General features: G+C 48.5%; 1 protein-coding gene across 5 annotated transcripts; it reads right to left on the bottom strand.

Moving 5' to 3' along the window:
- Positions 1-519: 519 nt before the first annotated feature.
- LOC118980798 (dehydrogenase/reductase SDR family member 4) lies at positions 520-11261 on the bottom strand. 5 transcript variants are annotated; one of them, XM_037037447.1, is made up of 8 exons: positions 11094-11259; positions 9900-10077; positions 6085-6186; positions 4143-4213; positions 3994-4045; positions 3339-3473; positions 2663-2737; positions 520-1165 (listed from the first exon to the last, which is right to left on the bottom strand). In XM_037037447.1, the coding sequence occupies exons 1-8, from the start codon at positions 11222-11224 to the stop codon at positions 899-901; spliced, it is 1011 nt and encodes a 336-aa protein (XP_036893342.1). In that variant the 5' UTR covers positions 11225-11259; the 3' UTR covers positions 520-898. The 5 variants fall into 5 exon arrangements, with proteins under 5 accessions (XP_036893342.1, XP_036893344.1, XP_036893343.1 ...); XM_037037451.1 differs by having other exon boundaries at positions 954-1165; positions 2663-2718; XM_037037449.1 differs by lacking the exon at positions 6085-6186 and having other exon boundaries at positions 11094-11261.
- Between the last annotated feature and the right edge of the window lie 4026 nt (positions 11262-15287).

The raw sequence follows: 15287 nt of genomic DNA on the forward strand, positions 1-15287 counted from the left end.
CCGCGTGCGCCGTCCTGTGCGTGTTACCTTGAGCCCGGGCCAACTCCCAAGCTGGGAACGTCGTGCTAGGGCACCCTGAGCAAAACCAATTTCTTTTGTTTGTGGGTCTGGGAACCCCAGGTCATCCTTGCACGGCTTGTCCCTTTTTCTGTTTGTTTGGGCCGGTCCATCACGCCCTCGCTAACCTGCGAGGGAACTCGGGTTCCAGGGTGAGGATTTGGCCAAATCTGGGGGAGTGTGTCCTTCCTTCCCTGCTCACCCAGCCTTGGGGATTCCTGTGGCGCCCTTGGCACCATCCCTGCGGATGTAGCACCTGGGAGTTCCCCTGCCGCCTCCTTCCGGCTGGTAGCTCTGCAGATGCCTCCAGCCCTGAGCATTAGGCTCAGATCCTGGAGACAGGGGAGGAGGATTAGAGGGACCCAGACATCCGGTCCTCTCAGACTTAGGCTCTCTGCTCAGCTACCACACCTGTGTACCCCGAACTAAAAAAAAAATGAACACATTGATTTAAAACCACCATGATCGTCTGCATTTTATTTGTACCTCATTTGCAGATTGTTAAGTTCCAATCTTCTCGCTCCCTCCTACTCCAGGCTCCTTCTCTTCCATCTCCCTCAAATTTCTCAGTGGGGGGGCCGGGGTGGGGTGGGGAAGGGGATATATATATATATATATATATTACTATATTATATATAATATATAATTATATAGTACTATACTATATTATATATTATATATAATTATAATATTATATATATATATATATAATCAGTTGGTCCTTGTCAAGGTAAGCTCAGCCGGCCTGTCTTGTGTCCTCAGGGAAAGTCTTTATTTAAGGCTAGGGCAATGGCAGGAATCCTCAAGACCAAACCCTGACAGCAGGGAAGGCTGGATCTTGTCACAGGGCAGAACTGATTTGGGGGAGGGGTGGGGGGAGGGTGTAAGGTGAGCAGTATGATAGGCAAAGGTGGGAAAGGCCAGTCCATGAATGCAGGAACTGGACCAGAAGTTGGAGCCTGATCTCTGTCCTTGTGGGCTCTCTCCAGGTACTCAGAGGTGGGATGGAGCCCCTCCGCCCACTACCACTGTTTCCCCAGTGATGTAGCTGGCATCTTCGGAGCACAGGAAAGACACAATACCTGCACAGTCCTCTGGCTTGCCTAGCCTGGAGTATAGGGCAAACAAGGGAGGGAGTAAAAGTCAAAGAGGTCAGGCCTGGCCCACAGAGAATGAAGTTTGCTTAATCAGAAAGTATCAGATGATTTTTCAGGACCAGTGTACGAGTCCATCAAATAGGGGTATCATGATAATAAGCCATTATAACTAAGTATAAACACAAATATCATACTCTGCAAAAAACACTATAAATTATATTCAAATGATATAGAGACACTTAGTTCTTTAGAGCAGGGGCCCCCAACCCCCAGTACCAGTCTGCAGTTTGCTAAGAACTGGGCCGGAGAGCAAAGCTTGCCTGAGCTCCACCTCCATATCCCACCCCGACCCCGTCTTTTACAAGAGAAACCAGTACTGGGGCAAGAAAGGTTGGGGACCACTGCTTTAGGGAACTCAGGACACCAAAATCCAAAGTTACACAGATAAACTGGTGAGTAGCTAGCTCATACTTCAAAGAATTTGTTTCACACGTGTGCATGCTAGTCAAGCGTCGGGGAGTCCGTGACAGTAAGTGGTTTGTTTAAAATGATTCCGTTTGCACAGCTTCGATTCACAGACAGCTTTTTCAGGAATCTATTTTTGTCCCTTAGAGTCAGGTTCGTTTTGTGAGAATGTGCTAATTCTCAGTGTTTGTATCAGTGATTGCATAGCTGGGAACACTGTAACATAACTGCCGTAAAATGCCCTAGAGTTGGGGCTGAGTGGGCATCTCAGACCTAGAAGGCTTGGATTAGTGGTTCTTCATCCCAGCTGCACATTGTACTCATCAGGAAGGCTCAACACCCTGCCCCACCAAAGATGGGCCTCTAAGATGACAATACCCTGACTAATTGGTGAGTTGTGAGCTGGGCCTGCAGCTGAGCCTGCCGGAAGGGCTTTGGGAGCGTTGGAGGGGCCTCCATCCTTAAGCAGGCCTTGTTTGCACAAGTAGCCCTTGAATGATGAATGGGGAAGTTAAAGCCAAGTGACTTCCCAGAAGGCAGAAGTTGGAGAGAGGCAGGGAACTTAGAGGAAAGGGAGACAGATGAAAGTACCTGACCAGTTCATCCTGCCCCTTGGGGAAGGGGCTGGTTTTCTTAGGCAAAGGGAGTCTTGGGGCTCAGTGAAAGATCTTCATTCCTTTTGTTTGGATTGCAGGGTCATCAACCTGAGCTTTGAAAACATGATTCTTTATTCAAAGAGAACTAAAGAAACATGTTTTGGTTTTGGTCCCTGGGAGCTAGGGGTGCCTAGAGGGGTAAGCAAACAGCCAGCTGCGGAGAGGAGTCAGGGCCTCTCCCAGAGCTCTCTTTGCTGAAACCTGGGTACCTGCTCTCACCCCGCCCCCCACTCTACTGATGCAGTGTTCATGGGCTTGCGAAGTGTGTGTTTGAGGCAGAGGAGAGCACGCCCCTGCCGTACGTGGGACCAAGAGACTCGAGATGTGCGCTGGGAGAGGGACCAGACCTTTCCATCTTTACCCTTCTTAACTCTGTGACAGCCTCACCTTCTTATCCGCAGGGCTTCTTTTATGTTCTCCTCCTTCGCCTTGTCCATCCACAACTGCAGGAAAAGGGAATTTCTTTATGTGAAAGAAGAAGAAAGGGAGGGACAGAGAGGGGAGAAACTGTCCGCTCTCACATCACTTGAGAGGAAGGGTGGAGAGACGCCCTCTTTCACTTCCTAGTCCTTCCTAGCCCGCCCCCCGCCACCCCCCCCCCCGCCGGCTTTCCCCATGGCCTTTCATTCTTTTCAGGTTCTAGTGAGGCATTTCCCTGAGTCTTTCCAGTTTCCATCCTTATGGAGATATGGACTGGTGTGAACAGAGTCTGAATCTCTCAGTCTCTACTGCACTCCTCAAGAAAGGAGCAGGTCGCCCTGGCTGGGTAGCTCAATTGGTTAGAGCATTGTCCCGCTACACCAAGGTTGAGGGTTTGATCCCCTGCCAGGCACCTACAAGAAGCAACTAGTGAAGGCATAAATAAGTGGAACAACAAATCGATGTTTCTCTCTGTAAAATCAAACAATCTGTCAATAAAAAGAAAGGAGCGGGTCTGGTCTGGACAGGTGGCTGGCATGGAGGGGGACTAGAGAAAAGCCCGGGGAGGTCGGCAGGAGTGGTCGGGAGCTCAGGACCCAGGCACTAGGGTTCCCTAGCAGGATGCGGGATTCTCCCTCCTCACCACTTGGCTGAAGTTAGTCTTGATGAGTCCGGGCGCCAGGGCATTTACCCTAATGTTCCTTTGGGCCAGCTCTATGGCCAGGTTCTTGGTCAGGCCCACCAAGGCTGTTTTACTAACATTGTAAGGGCCCAGGCCCTGGGGAAAGAAGAAAATGGGTTAGTTTCTTTGTTTCAGGTTCTTTCTTGGTTCTGATTGGAAGACATAAAGGGCAGCGGATAACTGGGTGTCTCCTGTAAGGGAGGGTTCCCGGTAGAAAACTGTCTTGTGGCTAAACCTCCCCTAGGTTGGGGCAAGGCATCTGTTTATGGGAAGGGACTTGGTGGTGTGATTCCAAAAGGGGACAGGAATTTTCTTTTTTTCTTTTCTTTTTTTTTAAAGATTTTATTCATTTATCTTTAGAGGGGAAGGGAAGGAGAGAAGGAGAGAAATATCAATGTATGGTTGCCTCTCGTGAGTCCCCTGCTGGGAACTGGCCTGCAACCCAGGCATGTGCCCTGCCTGGGAATCGAACCGTGATCTTCTGGTTCGCAGGCCTGAGTTCAATCCAGTGAACTACACGAGCCAGGGCTGGGACACGAATTTTCTAATATGACAGGAAGGGTAGAAAGGTGCAGGATGGGGGAAGGGAAGGAAGTAGCAAAGAATGGGTTCTTACAGGCAATGGAGTGTAGGCTGCTATGGAGGTCACAATCACTATTGAGCCGCCTCTAGAAAAAGAAGAGAATGTCCCATTTCCCACAGAGCCACCCGGCCCTCAGACCACACCCAGCCCGTCGCACCCAGACTCCCTCTCATTCTCTGTACCCTCGTTTCTCCATCTCCGGCACCACTGCCTTTGTCATCAGGGCTGTGGCCTTCACATTAATGTCCAGAATCTGAAATGGAGAGAGGAAGGGGAAACGGCCTGAGGGAAGAGAGCTCGAGAGGGCAGGAGAATGAGGAGTCATAATAGGGTCCCTGAGATCTCTTGTTAGGGCTGGCAGAGATCTTAGAGATGACTTCCCAGGACCTTGTCAGTGAAGCCAAGCTCAGGGAGAAGTGCATTTCACCAGCTTATTCAGCTAGAGAATGAAAAATTAGGTTTGGGCGAGGAAGAATGGAGCCTGCTTCATCTCGTTTCCTAGCAAGCCATGTACTTGAATGATTTGGCCTAGAATGGACCTAAACTCTCAGGGCTACTTTGGATTTGAGCTGGATTTTCTGTGTTTCCTCTGACTAGAGAGTCTGGAATTAGGTTGGTCTCCTGGGACCTGCCAGGGTGTGGGCTGTGCTTCTCAGGGAAAATGTGGCCTGCCCCCTGCCCCTTGGACCGTTCCAGCACTCCCCTGGCTCCTGAGTCCAGGGACTGAGCTGCTCTTGGCCCTGCAGGACGGACTGCTGGGCGGACATCTGTTGGAAAGTGGGGTCACGAGGAGGCACTTTTGCGGGAAGCTGGGGCACAGGCTGGAATCAAAGCCCCACATCCACAATCGATAGAGAGCTCATGACCCTGTTTAAGCTGCTCTAGGCGCTGCTGGATGGTCCCTCCCCATGCCCCCCAGGCAAACTTCTTTTTGAAAATCTTTAGTCTTACAGAAAAGTGGAAATAGAAGTACGATGAATATCCTTTCCTAGATTCCGCAACTGTTCCCATTTGCCCCTTGTGCCTGTCTGTGTGTTTTTACAGCTTCCCTGAGGCACTGAAGGCTGAATTGCAGGCGTCATAAGGCTCTGACCCTAAATACTTACGAATGTTCCCTTACAGGCCACAGTCCATGGTGACAGGACTGGGAAATTTACCGCCGAGAATGACGGTTTTTACCTAAGGTGCTGTCCACGATAGAGTTTCCCCAACTGTCCCCCAAGTGCCCTTATGTTAAAAATCCAAGGTTCAATCAAGAATTAATGCCGGCATTTAGATTTGATGTACTATGATACTTTTTAAAAATGCAAACTAAACAGAAAAATCACTTGGTTTAAAATTGTTTTCCTGTGGGCTCCATTCAGATTGCTCACGACAGATGATGTTTGTCTACTTTAAAGAATATCAACCAGGCACTAACTCCCTGCGGAGCACTTGGCGCTTCGGTCTCTGTCTCTGTGAAACGCTGAGAAAATGTGATACTTCAGGGCTCTGAACTTCAGAGTCGAGATATTACTGATGACATCAGAAAAAAAACAAAACCATGGGCAATTCCCAAAACACCTAACCTTTCCAAACCATCAGGGAATATTAACCTTAATAAACAAAGACAAATAATTTAATCAAAGCTTTATAATTTAAAAAAACGTAGGTGTGTGGAACATATTATAAACAGGTCATTTCACCAGAATTGCTATTTCACTTAGCTAGCAGCAATTAGAGTTTTCCAACTAATGAGAAATACTATTTTTTGGCAGCTGAAAAAAGGGACGGGTGGTGTGCAAATTTAAGTGTATTAGTTGTCGGCGGATGAGCTGCCACGTCTGCTGGAAATTAACTGGGGAGAAGAGCCTGGATGAGCCCGGTTGAGGGCAGAGTGACGGTGAGGGTACAGGGAAGAAGGCAGTCAGCAAGGAGCACATGGAAGCAGACAACACTGGGAGAAGCAGCAATGGAGGAGATGGGCAGGGAGAGAGGAAGCCACCCCCGACCAGGCCTTTACCAGGTGCACCGGCAAATTGCAAGGATCCTTCACTTTTACATTGCACTTGACAAACACATTCTAAAAGCAGACTGAGTTTTTGCTGTTTCCCCAGGCCCCCTGCTGCATAAATCCCCTCTTACCTTGTCCCACACCTCCTCAGTGACATCCATTAGGTTTCCAAAGAAAGGGTTGACAGCAGCGTTGGAGACCAGGATGTCGATGCCTCCGAGAAGCTTCACAGCCTGGAAAGAGTCGGGTCTGAATGGGGGCATCGGGTCAGTGGGGGAGGTGCATTTATCGATGCTGATAAAGAATTCTTTGTTAGGCCCTGGCTGGTGTGGCTCAGTGGATTGAGTGCGGGCCTGCGAACCAGACGATCGTGGGTCGATTCCCAGTCAGGGCACATGCCTGGGTTGCAGGCCAGTTCCCAGCAGGGGACTCATGAGAAGCAACCATACATTGATATTTCTCTCCTTCTCTCCTTCCCTTCCCCTCTAAAGATAAATAAATAAAATCTTTAAAAAAAAATTCTTTGTTAGGAACAAAATGCTGGCGAAATGACATCTCTGTTTCTTGAAACGTTTTTCTCCAAAGCTGCCCTAACCTTGGCTGCTGAACACTTACAGTTGTCTAATTTTGGGGGCATCTTTTCTCCTTGCCCACATTTCTTTTAAGGCTGTCGCTAACCCTTTACTCTTTACGCTTTCTCTTTGGGGAGCTCCTCTGTTCTCACGGCCTTGCTGTCGCCTCAAAATCTATTTCTAGACCCTTCCTCTTTTCACACTGGGTCCAGCCCCATTTCTCCAAGTGCTTACTGTTACCATTATTTTAAACTCAACCAGCCCATGCCTACTGGAACAGAGAAACTGGTTTAGACCAAAGACAGTTACCATGGGCGGGGGTGGGGAGGCTCCTAGGTCATCTAGCCCCATGTCCTCATAGTTAAGGTGATGACACTGAGGTCCAGGGAAGTGAATTTCTCAAGGCCTTATAGCTCAGGAATGACATATTAGGAACAGCCAGGAACAGGAGGCCTTTGGTCTCCCAGAGAGGCAACAGGATTTGCTCAGGGCACAAAGCCAGCTGGTGGTGGCAGGCCTGAAATCAGTCTGATGGGAAGCACAGCAGTCTGGGCTTAAAGCAGGTCCACACTTGGTTATAGCACCACCCCCTCGTCCCATCTTTCTTTTGGCTTGGAGGCGTAGAAGATTCAAGGCAGAGCTGAGACTGAAACTGGGAAAACCAAGAAAGATAACACCTCACTTCCTTAATAAGTTGTGAGGAGGTGGTGGCAGTCATGCGCAGATTAATGAGTGGTCGGAGAGAATCTGCCAACAATACACTACCCTGAAACCAGAGTTCGCATTGGCCCAGAACTGGTGATCTTGATGCCTGGGGCAAGCAGCAGTAAATGGGCCCTCAGTCAACTTTGTGCTTCAGGATTTGGCTTGGGAGGCGTGTCATTAACAACGTGCACCATCTGCTAGCTTCCATTTTAACTAATTATTCTTGCTAACCAGGTGCAAAGCTCAGATGTTTCTATACCGCTGAAGGAGCGCCTGAGCTGTCAACATGTATATTTTGCGAAAATTTGAAATTGCATAATCTTTTAAAATCAGTTTCAATACTTTCTTGTGCTCTTTAAATTTTGGTGTCCTGGCACAAAGCCCCAGTCACTTGGCTCTGCCGAAGTCTGGCCTTGGGACGAGGAAAGCGCAGAACACGTTAGAAAGTGATGAGTGTTGTGCCCTGTGCGCGTCCGTTTGAGCGTGGGGAGAAGGTGGGGCATTGCACCAGATTCACCTGGAACACTTTTTCATTTCTGCTGTGCATCTCAACCCCCTCTCCTTCCAGGCCTACCAGCACAAAGAGGGGAGGAGGCTGGGTTTTGGGGGACAGAGAACCACAGAAGATGAATGAGAAAGGTTCTTTGACTACCCAGCTGGTGCCTTCTAAGTCTTTCTCTAAATTGTGCCATCACTACACAAAAGTGGTTAAGTGCTGTTTGCTCTGTGTTCTGATAAGTCCGTTTTTAAGAAAAAGCATAATTAAGTGGAGAAGTGGCTGATCTGGTTTCCACTCACCACACTTTTGAGAAGCTTCAAGGTGCAGACTGGGTGGCCACTGGGTGGTGACTACCCTGGGGGTGGTGGCCTTCCTCACTGCAGTGTGATGGCAAGCAACAGACAGAACACATCTTAAACTGCGAACAAGCGGCCTGCTGTTCTCCATCCTGACCTTGTCCTGAGGGTCATTTTGACTCCTCCCTCCAGTTTCCCATCCACTACTTGACACCAGGTTAGACAAAATATCTTGGTTGATTCCCACTAAACGTCTTAGGGCATATCCATTCTGGCCCCACCACCATTGCCCTAGACCTGAATGACAGCAACTTCCTCGCTGATGTCCCTGGCTGAGAGCTTTCTCTACTCCAAAACATCTTTCCTGCCAGTGCCAGATTCTGTCTTTTATACCCATGTTCATCTTGCTCAAAATCTCGCATGGCCTCTTATTTCCTATAAGGACGTCCACTCTCCTTCAGGAGACTATGGAGGCCCCCGTGCCCTCTCCTTCCCACCAGCCCATTACACCAGCACCCCTGAGCCTAGGCTCTCTGCTAGAGGCTGACAGTGCTCCCCTCTTCGCCTCAGTCCCCTCTTGGCTGTCTGCTCACTTTGTGGGGTCACCTGGAATCCTGTCCTATTCCACCTTTCTACCCCACCTACTCCTCAAGGTCTTGCTCAAGCCCCACCACTGGGCAAGGGCTGCAGGACACATAGGGTGAGAGGTGGATTTCCTGGCAGGATTTTGACATTAAGTTGCTATATACATTTCGAATGACTAGTCACTAATTGGCCCAGGATCCCAGATAGCTCCCTTCACCCTCGGGTTCAAGGTCCCGAATCTCAGGCTCTGTCCAGCAGCCTGTGCCAGACAAGGTGACTTTCTTGGACCTATATTCGGCCCTCTCTAATGCCCATTTGAGCATTCCCAAATGCCTCGTTAAATACGGATAACCTTATGCCACCCACCGTTGTTTAACAGCCCCCTCTTCTAAGATTACCCACATTATTGCTGCCAGCCTTTCAAGAGCACATTCCTGCACTTCTCGTTCCTCGGTAGATTCTCCTTTCCACTCCAGGGAACAAAGAGTAAGTAAGACCCTGAGCCTGAGAGAAGGGGGTGCTCATTAGCCAGATATTCATGTTTTCTTGTGTAGCTGGAAAGCTGGGGCCAGGTACCAACTCTGATGCTGGCTTAGACACTGTCTTTGAGAGTAAAGTCCAAATGGGCATCCTAGGCCTGACCTGACGATAATGGGGAAATGCCTGGTAGCTTGGCAGGTCTGGGTTGACTCCCAGCTCCTTTCTTACTGGCTGTGGGACCTTGAGATATGGCCCCACCTTTCTGAGAAGAATGTGAGCAGGGAGAATGGTCCTTGCCTTGTTTGGGTTGTTATCGGGTTTGGAGATAACCTGTGTAAGCTTCTGAACACAGTGAATGGCACACAGTAGGTGGCCGAAACATGTTGGCTGCCTCCTGCAGGTTCCTAGAGACTGCCTCTACACTGAGGGGCAGGGCATGGATTGCTGATGATCTCACAGGTGGGAACATCTGTTTTGTGATTGTATCTACCTTTCTCATCTGCCCAATTAGACTGGGAACTACTGGAGAACGAGGACCCGCTGTTTTTTGGGGGTGCCTCTAAGGGCTGATGCAGGGTTGAAGCACTGATTCTCTGACCAGAATGGGATGGGTCTTGGAGACAGAACAGAAAGGCTCACAATAAAAGTGTGCGGATGGACTAGCGTGGGTTTGCAGAGCACACTGTTATGTTTCAGTTGATAGTGCTGGCTTGGACCACACTGGTGTTGCCCGGGAAAGCAGGGAAGAAGGCTCAGGCTGGTGCCCTTCTGCCACTTCCTGGCTCTGTGCCCATACCCTTGCTGCTCACCATGGCCACCAGCCGCTCCCGGTCCTCAGCCTTCCCCACGTGGCACACGGTGCCTGTCACACTCAGTCCCTCCCCCTGCAATGCTGCCACTGTCCGGTCCACATTCTGCTGCTTCCGGCTGCTGATCACCACATGGGCCCCATCTTGGGCCAGACGCCTGGCGATGGCCAAACCAATCCTATGGGCAGAGAGAGATATGGACTGTCAAGGCCAAGTACCAGGAAGAGGTTGAGAGCATGGGCCCCAGAGTTAGACTGCCCCTGTGAATTCTAGCTCTCCTTTTGGGCATTCATTTACTTAATTTTCTTATGGTTTTGGCCCTCAGATTAGGTCCCCAGAAAATGACATCACCTTCTGCAGGCCCCCCATGGATGACAGGCCCCATGTGCTGTAGGGACTGAGGGGAAAGAAATGAGCTAGGGGTGTAGCAGCATCCACTTCCATGATTGGAGGGTCTCACTCAAAAGAGCCCTGCTCCAGATAACTTTCTTGCTATTCTGCATCATCTCAAAATTCTATCATTAGTTATGTTTTGGGCTGCATATGAAAGGGTGGGTCTGTGATTAAAAATGTAAATTTTTACATTACTTTCCTGGGACGAAGGGTTATACATTTTGCAATTGTTAGCCATTAGCATTTCGAGTACATTTGTATTCTAGATTTGTGTACAGCTGGTGTCTAGCAAAGTCCAGTGGGAATGTGCAGCACAGACAAGAACGGTTGGTGAGAGACAGGCTGTGCAAGGGAGGCCAAATGTACTCAAGTCAAACAAAAATCTGGATACATGAATCTTTTTTGTCCCGTCTAGATAAGGGACGTGGTTCTAGGTCCAGATAGGGTGTCTGTAACATTTCCATAATCAATGGAGGCAGTGGAATAATTTTGGAATCGGGGCTGCCTTTAATTTCTGGTGTATTCTTTTCCTAGACTGAAAGTGGGGCCAGTTGATCCGGACGGCCCAGAGCACGGAGATTTTGGGTTAATGGGGGCGGTACTGAGCCGGCGCAGTCGAGCCACAGGCAGCGGAGCCACAGGTAGCAGTGCCGGGATATTCGGTGGTGGGGGCCACCCCCAGGCCAACCACGTGGTTCCTTACTTCCTGGCTGCGTGAGGCTTGAGGACATGGCCCCGGGAGGCAAAGGACACCTGTTTCCAGACAGCGGGGGTCTCAAAGACTCCGGCCTGGGCACTCACCCGTCGGTGGAGGCCGTAACTAGGGCCACCTTATTCGAGAGCGGGTCCCGGCGCGCCACCTTGGAGCTGGCCATCCGTATTGACTTCCACAACCGGACACAGATGCCCAGCAGCAGCCCCACCTTATACATGACATTGCAGGGTTTAGTACCACCCCACGGGAGGTGCGAGTGGCAGACCGCCTCCAATGATGTACTGGGCTCCCGGCTCCGGGCCCGCCCTTGGGCTGCAAGGCTCCTCCCGCTCTGCACCGACCCCTTGTACCGGGAGCAGGCTGTGGTTGCGGGCGCCCCCTGCCGGCTCGCGGCCGCCGCGCCCCTCAGCCCCTTCGCTGGGCTCTGGTGGTTGTGGGACTGCTGTTCGTCCAGATTTCCTGCAGGGCTAGCCCCGCTGCAGGAACCCGCAGACTTTCTTGCGCAGCCCTCCTTCCGTATCTGCTTGTTCACGTTATTATCCAGGGGCGGCGGTGGGGAAAGGCAACTTTGAGTTGGTTGCTTTTGCTTCCTGGAACGTCAGAATGGACCACCTTCTCCGAAAAGGTCTAAGTATGTGACAGTCCATAAGAGGGCAAACTGAGATTGCCCATGGAGGTGAGACCTGTGCTCCCCGCGAAGTCACTGCGTGGGGAGGGGTGAGGATGGAGGAGCCTGGGAGAGAGATGTGATGGGGAGCAGCTGGGCCATCCTGGCACTGCCCTTCGCTCTAGTTCAAAATCTCCTTCGTCCTGACAGGCCTGGAGGGAAGACTCTGATCACCGTGGTAACCAGCGTGCAAGGATGGAGATCCTAGCTGGACAGGGCTTAGAACCAGTGGTAGAAACTAGGACTCAGGGGCACTCATTTCTCCACAATTACCAAGTCCCCAGGTCTTAGCCTCCATCCTAGTTCAACAAATATTCGCTGAATGTAAAAGCACTTTATAAACTATAATTACTAAACATAGTCATTATTGCCACTATAAAGTAATTATTACTGCTGCTACAGGCCAGACTCTTCATCTGTAAACCGAAGATGCTGGAGTCGATGATTAAGGTCCTCTCCAGCTGTAAATTCTGTGTCCAAGACTTTAGCCTCCCCTTCTGCCAAGTGGGCTGAAATGATCTCCCTCCCAGGTTCCTGGGAGAATTCATACATCTGGATGGCTTATGGAGAAAGGCCCTGGCATACCCAAGTGCAGTGTCTGCATCGGTTTGGCCTCTCAAAGCCAGACTGAGAAGTAGCACTGACCCATGGCAAAGCATTCTCTAGTTCAAGGTAAAGTGAGGAAAACAAAGAAACTGTAGTAAGTTTGTAAAGCTAAGCTTATTTAACTTAACGGATACTCCTTTGTCCTGACACAGGATTTTGCTCTTTTCTTTGTATGTGGGAGTGTTCGTCTTTTTCTTAAGATGATGAGAGCAGATAGGTGGGTTGGGAAAAGTGTTGGTGAAATGACCAGTTTGTCAACCCTACGTCAGTCCCTTCAGTGAGAGGAGAGAGGGTGCAGACCTGGGAAATTCAGTTTTCGGGATTGCTCTTTGACAGAATTTATACTTGCTAAAGATTTATTTAGTATATGCATAGGTCAGTTGATCAGCTAAAAAAAGGGGGTGTTTGGGTAGCAAGTGGTAAAACAACATACAAGATTTATAGTATATTCCTCAACTGAGATGCAGTACTCAGCACATCCCATTGAGATAAGAGAGCTTAAGTCTAATATTCCCCATATCTGGAGAAAACTGACTCTCTGCCTGGTGCCCCTCAGTCTGAAACTCATGAATTATTGACTACAAGCGGGATAGTGTGACATTGCTCTTCCTCCTCCCCTGTTCGGAGGTAATGCACTGTGAGAACCCTTCCCAGCAGCGCCCACCTGTGTGGGGGGCTGGCGGGAGGGTGTGTAAGGAGGTCCGGAGTGGGGGTTTCCAGGGCTTTTGGTTCAAAGGGACAGGCCTGCAGGGAGAATTTGATCTCACCTCCTGCCCAGATGTCTGCAGCCAAATCCAGGAGCTGAGGTCACGGGAGAGGGAGGAAGACCACACTCCAGAGAGCAAAGGACTCTGGGAAAAGAATTCTGTCTTGGGAACTCCTTGAACCTGGCCTCTCCTCATCTGGGCAGGGCTGAGGTTTGGCCTCAAGCCCTATTTGGGAGAGAACAGGGGACACTAGGGAGGGGATCTGTGAAAAGAAAAGGATAGAAGTGTGAGGGGTCTCTAGCTTCTGCTGCTCATCAAGCTGATTTATTGGAGATGGGGGTAAGACATTTTGGGAGGAAATGCATGCGTGTGTAGGAGTCTCTCTGAAATGGGAACTTTAAGGCAATGGGATTGCTCTTGTCTGGAGCTGGACCATCTGCAGATCTTGAAGAAATGCTTCTGTGATTGAGGACCATACTCCTGTCTTCTTCAAGGGTCACCTGTGGTCCGGAAGGAAATTCACCTGGAATGGAATTTAAACCATGGGCTTTGCTGTAGCAATCCCAGATGAGTTACTGGTTCATGTATCATCTTTGACACAAGTCAGGATTGAGTCGTGCGGGAGGGCCGGGGACGGAGACTTTCACTGAATACTTACTAAATGCGGGCAAAGTTTGGGTGCTTTCTACAAACTGTGTTGAATATTTCCAATCCAGTGAAGTAGGCATTTTCATTTCCATATGTTAAATCACAGTGACTTGTGACAGTCTGACTCCTTGTCAGTTACGAATAGCTACACTCAACTTTTCTGATGTTGGAGAATAACAATTTTCTTAGAAATTAACTTTCTCTGAATTGGAATTTTACTTTCATTACCAATGTGTTTTTGTTTTGATCATTAAAACATCTATTCTTTAAGTCATAAAATAACACATGTTGATGATTTAAAAAGAGAAGGTTATGAAGTGAAAAGTAAAAAAGTAACTCTTCTCTATGGCTTCTTTTACCTACTGCTCACATAGAACTTCATCTTGTGTATTCTTCCAGAAACTTCCCACAAATTTACGTGCATTTTCCCCTCAGAAATGTTCCCATGAATGAAATGACATTGTACTTCACTAGTCCCTTCAAATCGCTGGTTTCGTTTCTTTCTTCTTTCCTCCCCTTCTTTCTTTTGTTTCTTAAAATACATTCTCAGAGACAGTTCTGAGCAGTGCACAATAGATCTCCTCTATTCTCTCTCCCTTTAAAAATAGCTGTGCAGTAGTCCACTGGTGGGTATTCCATAATTTATTTAGCCAGTCTCCTCCTGATGAACATTTAGGTGGCTACCATTGTTTTGCTATTTCAAACACTGCTGTAACGAACAACCTTGGATGTACAGTGTGTGTGTGTGTGTGTGTGTGTGTGTGTCAAATCTGTTTGTACCTTGGGTCAAATGTTTTAAATGGATGACCATGGTCAGATTACCTTGAAAAGCAGTTCTGCTTTGATTTGTTTTTCTGCAGTGAATTTATCTTCTGTCCTGCCCTCTTACACATTGATGTAGAAAGGTTTCAACTTCAGGTGATGGTGTAAACTCAGTGATAAGTGTTGGCCTACCCTGACCTCAGTGGCTGGGAGCCAGTGACGGAGAGTGGGACCCGCTGACCTATAGCTCACGGAGCCGAGGCATACTTAGTTCCACTCATGTTTGACATTGAGAATGCCAGCCTAGCATCGCTGGATCTTAGGATTTTTTTTTTGACATTACATGTGAATTTTTATTGTTGATTTTTTAAATTAATTAATTAATTTTAAAATTTTATTTAATTATTTTTAAGTACAGTATTCTATTTTTTAAATTTAATTATTTTTTATAATTAATTTATTTTTAAATTGTTGTTCAAGTCCAGTTTTCTGTCTTTTATTCCCATCCCAGCATGCCCAACCAGCCCTCCCCGCTCCCTCCCATTTCCATCCCCCCTTAGTTTTTGTCCGTGTGTCCTTTATACTTGTTCCTGTAAACCCTTCCCCTTTTCTCCTGAAATTCCCTCCCCTCTCCCCTCTGGTCACTGTCAGCCTGCTCTCTATTTTGGTCTTGTTGGTTATATTTTGCTTGTTTGATTGTTTTGTTGTTTAGGTTCCGTTAAAGGTGAGATCATGTTGTATTTGTCTTCACCGCCTGGCTTATTTCACTTAGCATCAGATTTTAGGATTTTTAAACAAAAGGTAGAATTTGGATTTCCATATGAAATATTTGATGTTACTGGTTGACAAGTAATTCATTTAAAGAATAACAACAACAAAACAAAACAGTG

The sequence above is a fragment of the Sturnira hondurensis genome, unplaced genomic scaffold (genome assembly GCF_014824575.4).
Source record: "Sturnira hondurensis isolate 20B ecotype Veracruz unplaced genomic scaffold, ASM1482457v3 Scaffold0023357, whole genome shotgun sequence".
Taxonomy (NCBI): domain Eukaryota; kingdom Metazoa; phylum Chordata; class Mammalia; order Chiroptera; family Phyllostomidae; genus Sturnira; species Sturnira hondurensis.

What these genes read in the sequence shown, in the direction of transcription:
- LOC118980798 (XM_037037447.1), bottom strand. Translation starts at nt 11,224, where the DNA reads ATGTATAAGGTGGGGCTGCTGCTGGGCATCTGTGTCCGGTTGTGGAAG. An exon ending in CTGAGGAGGTGTGGGACAAG is followed by an intron (nt 4,214 to 6,084) that starts GTAAGAGGGGAT and finishes TCTCCATTTCAG; the next exon opens with ATTCTGGACATTAATGTGAA. An exon ending in AGACTAACTTCAGCCAAGTG is followed by an intron (nt 2,738 to 3,338) that starts GTGAGGAGGGAG and finishes TTTCACATAAAG; the next exon opens with AAATTCCCTTTTCCTGCAGT.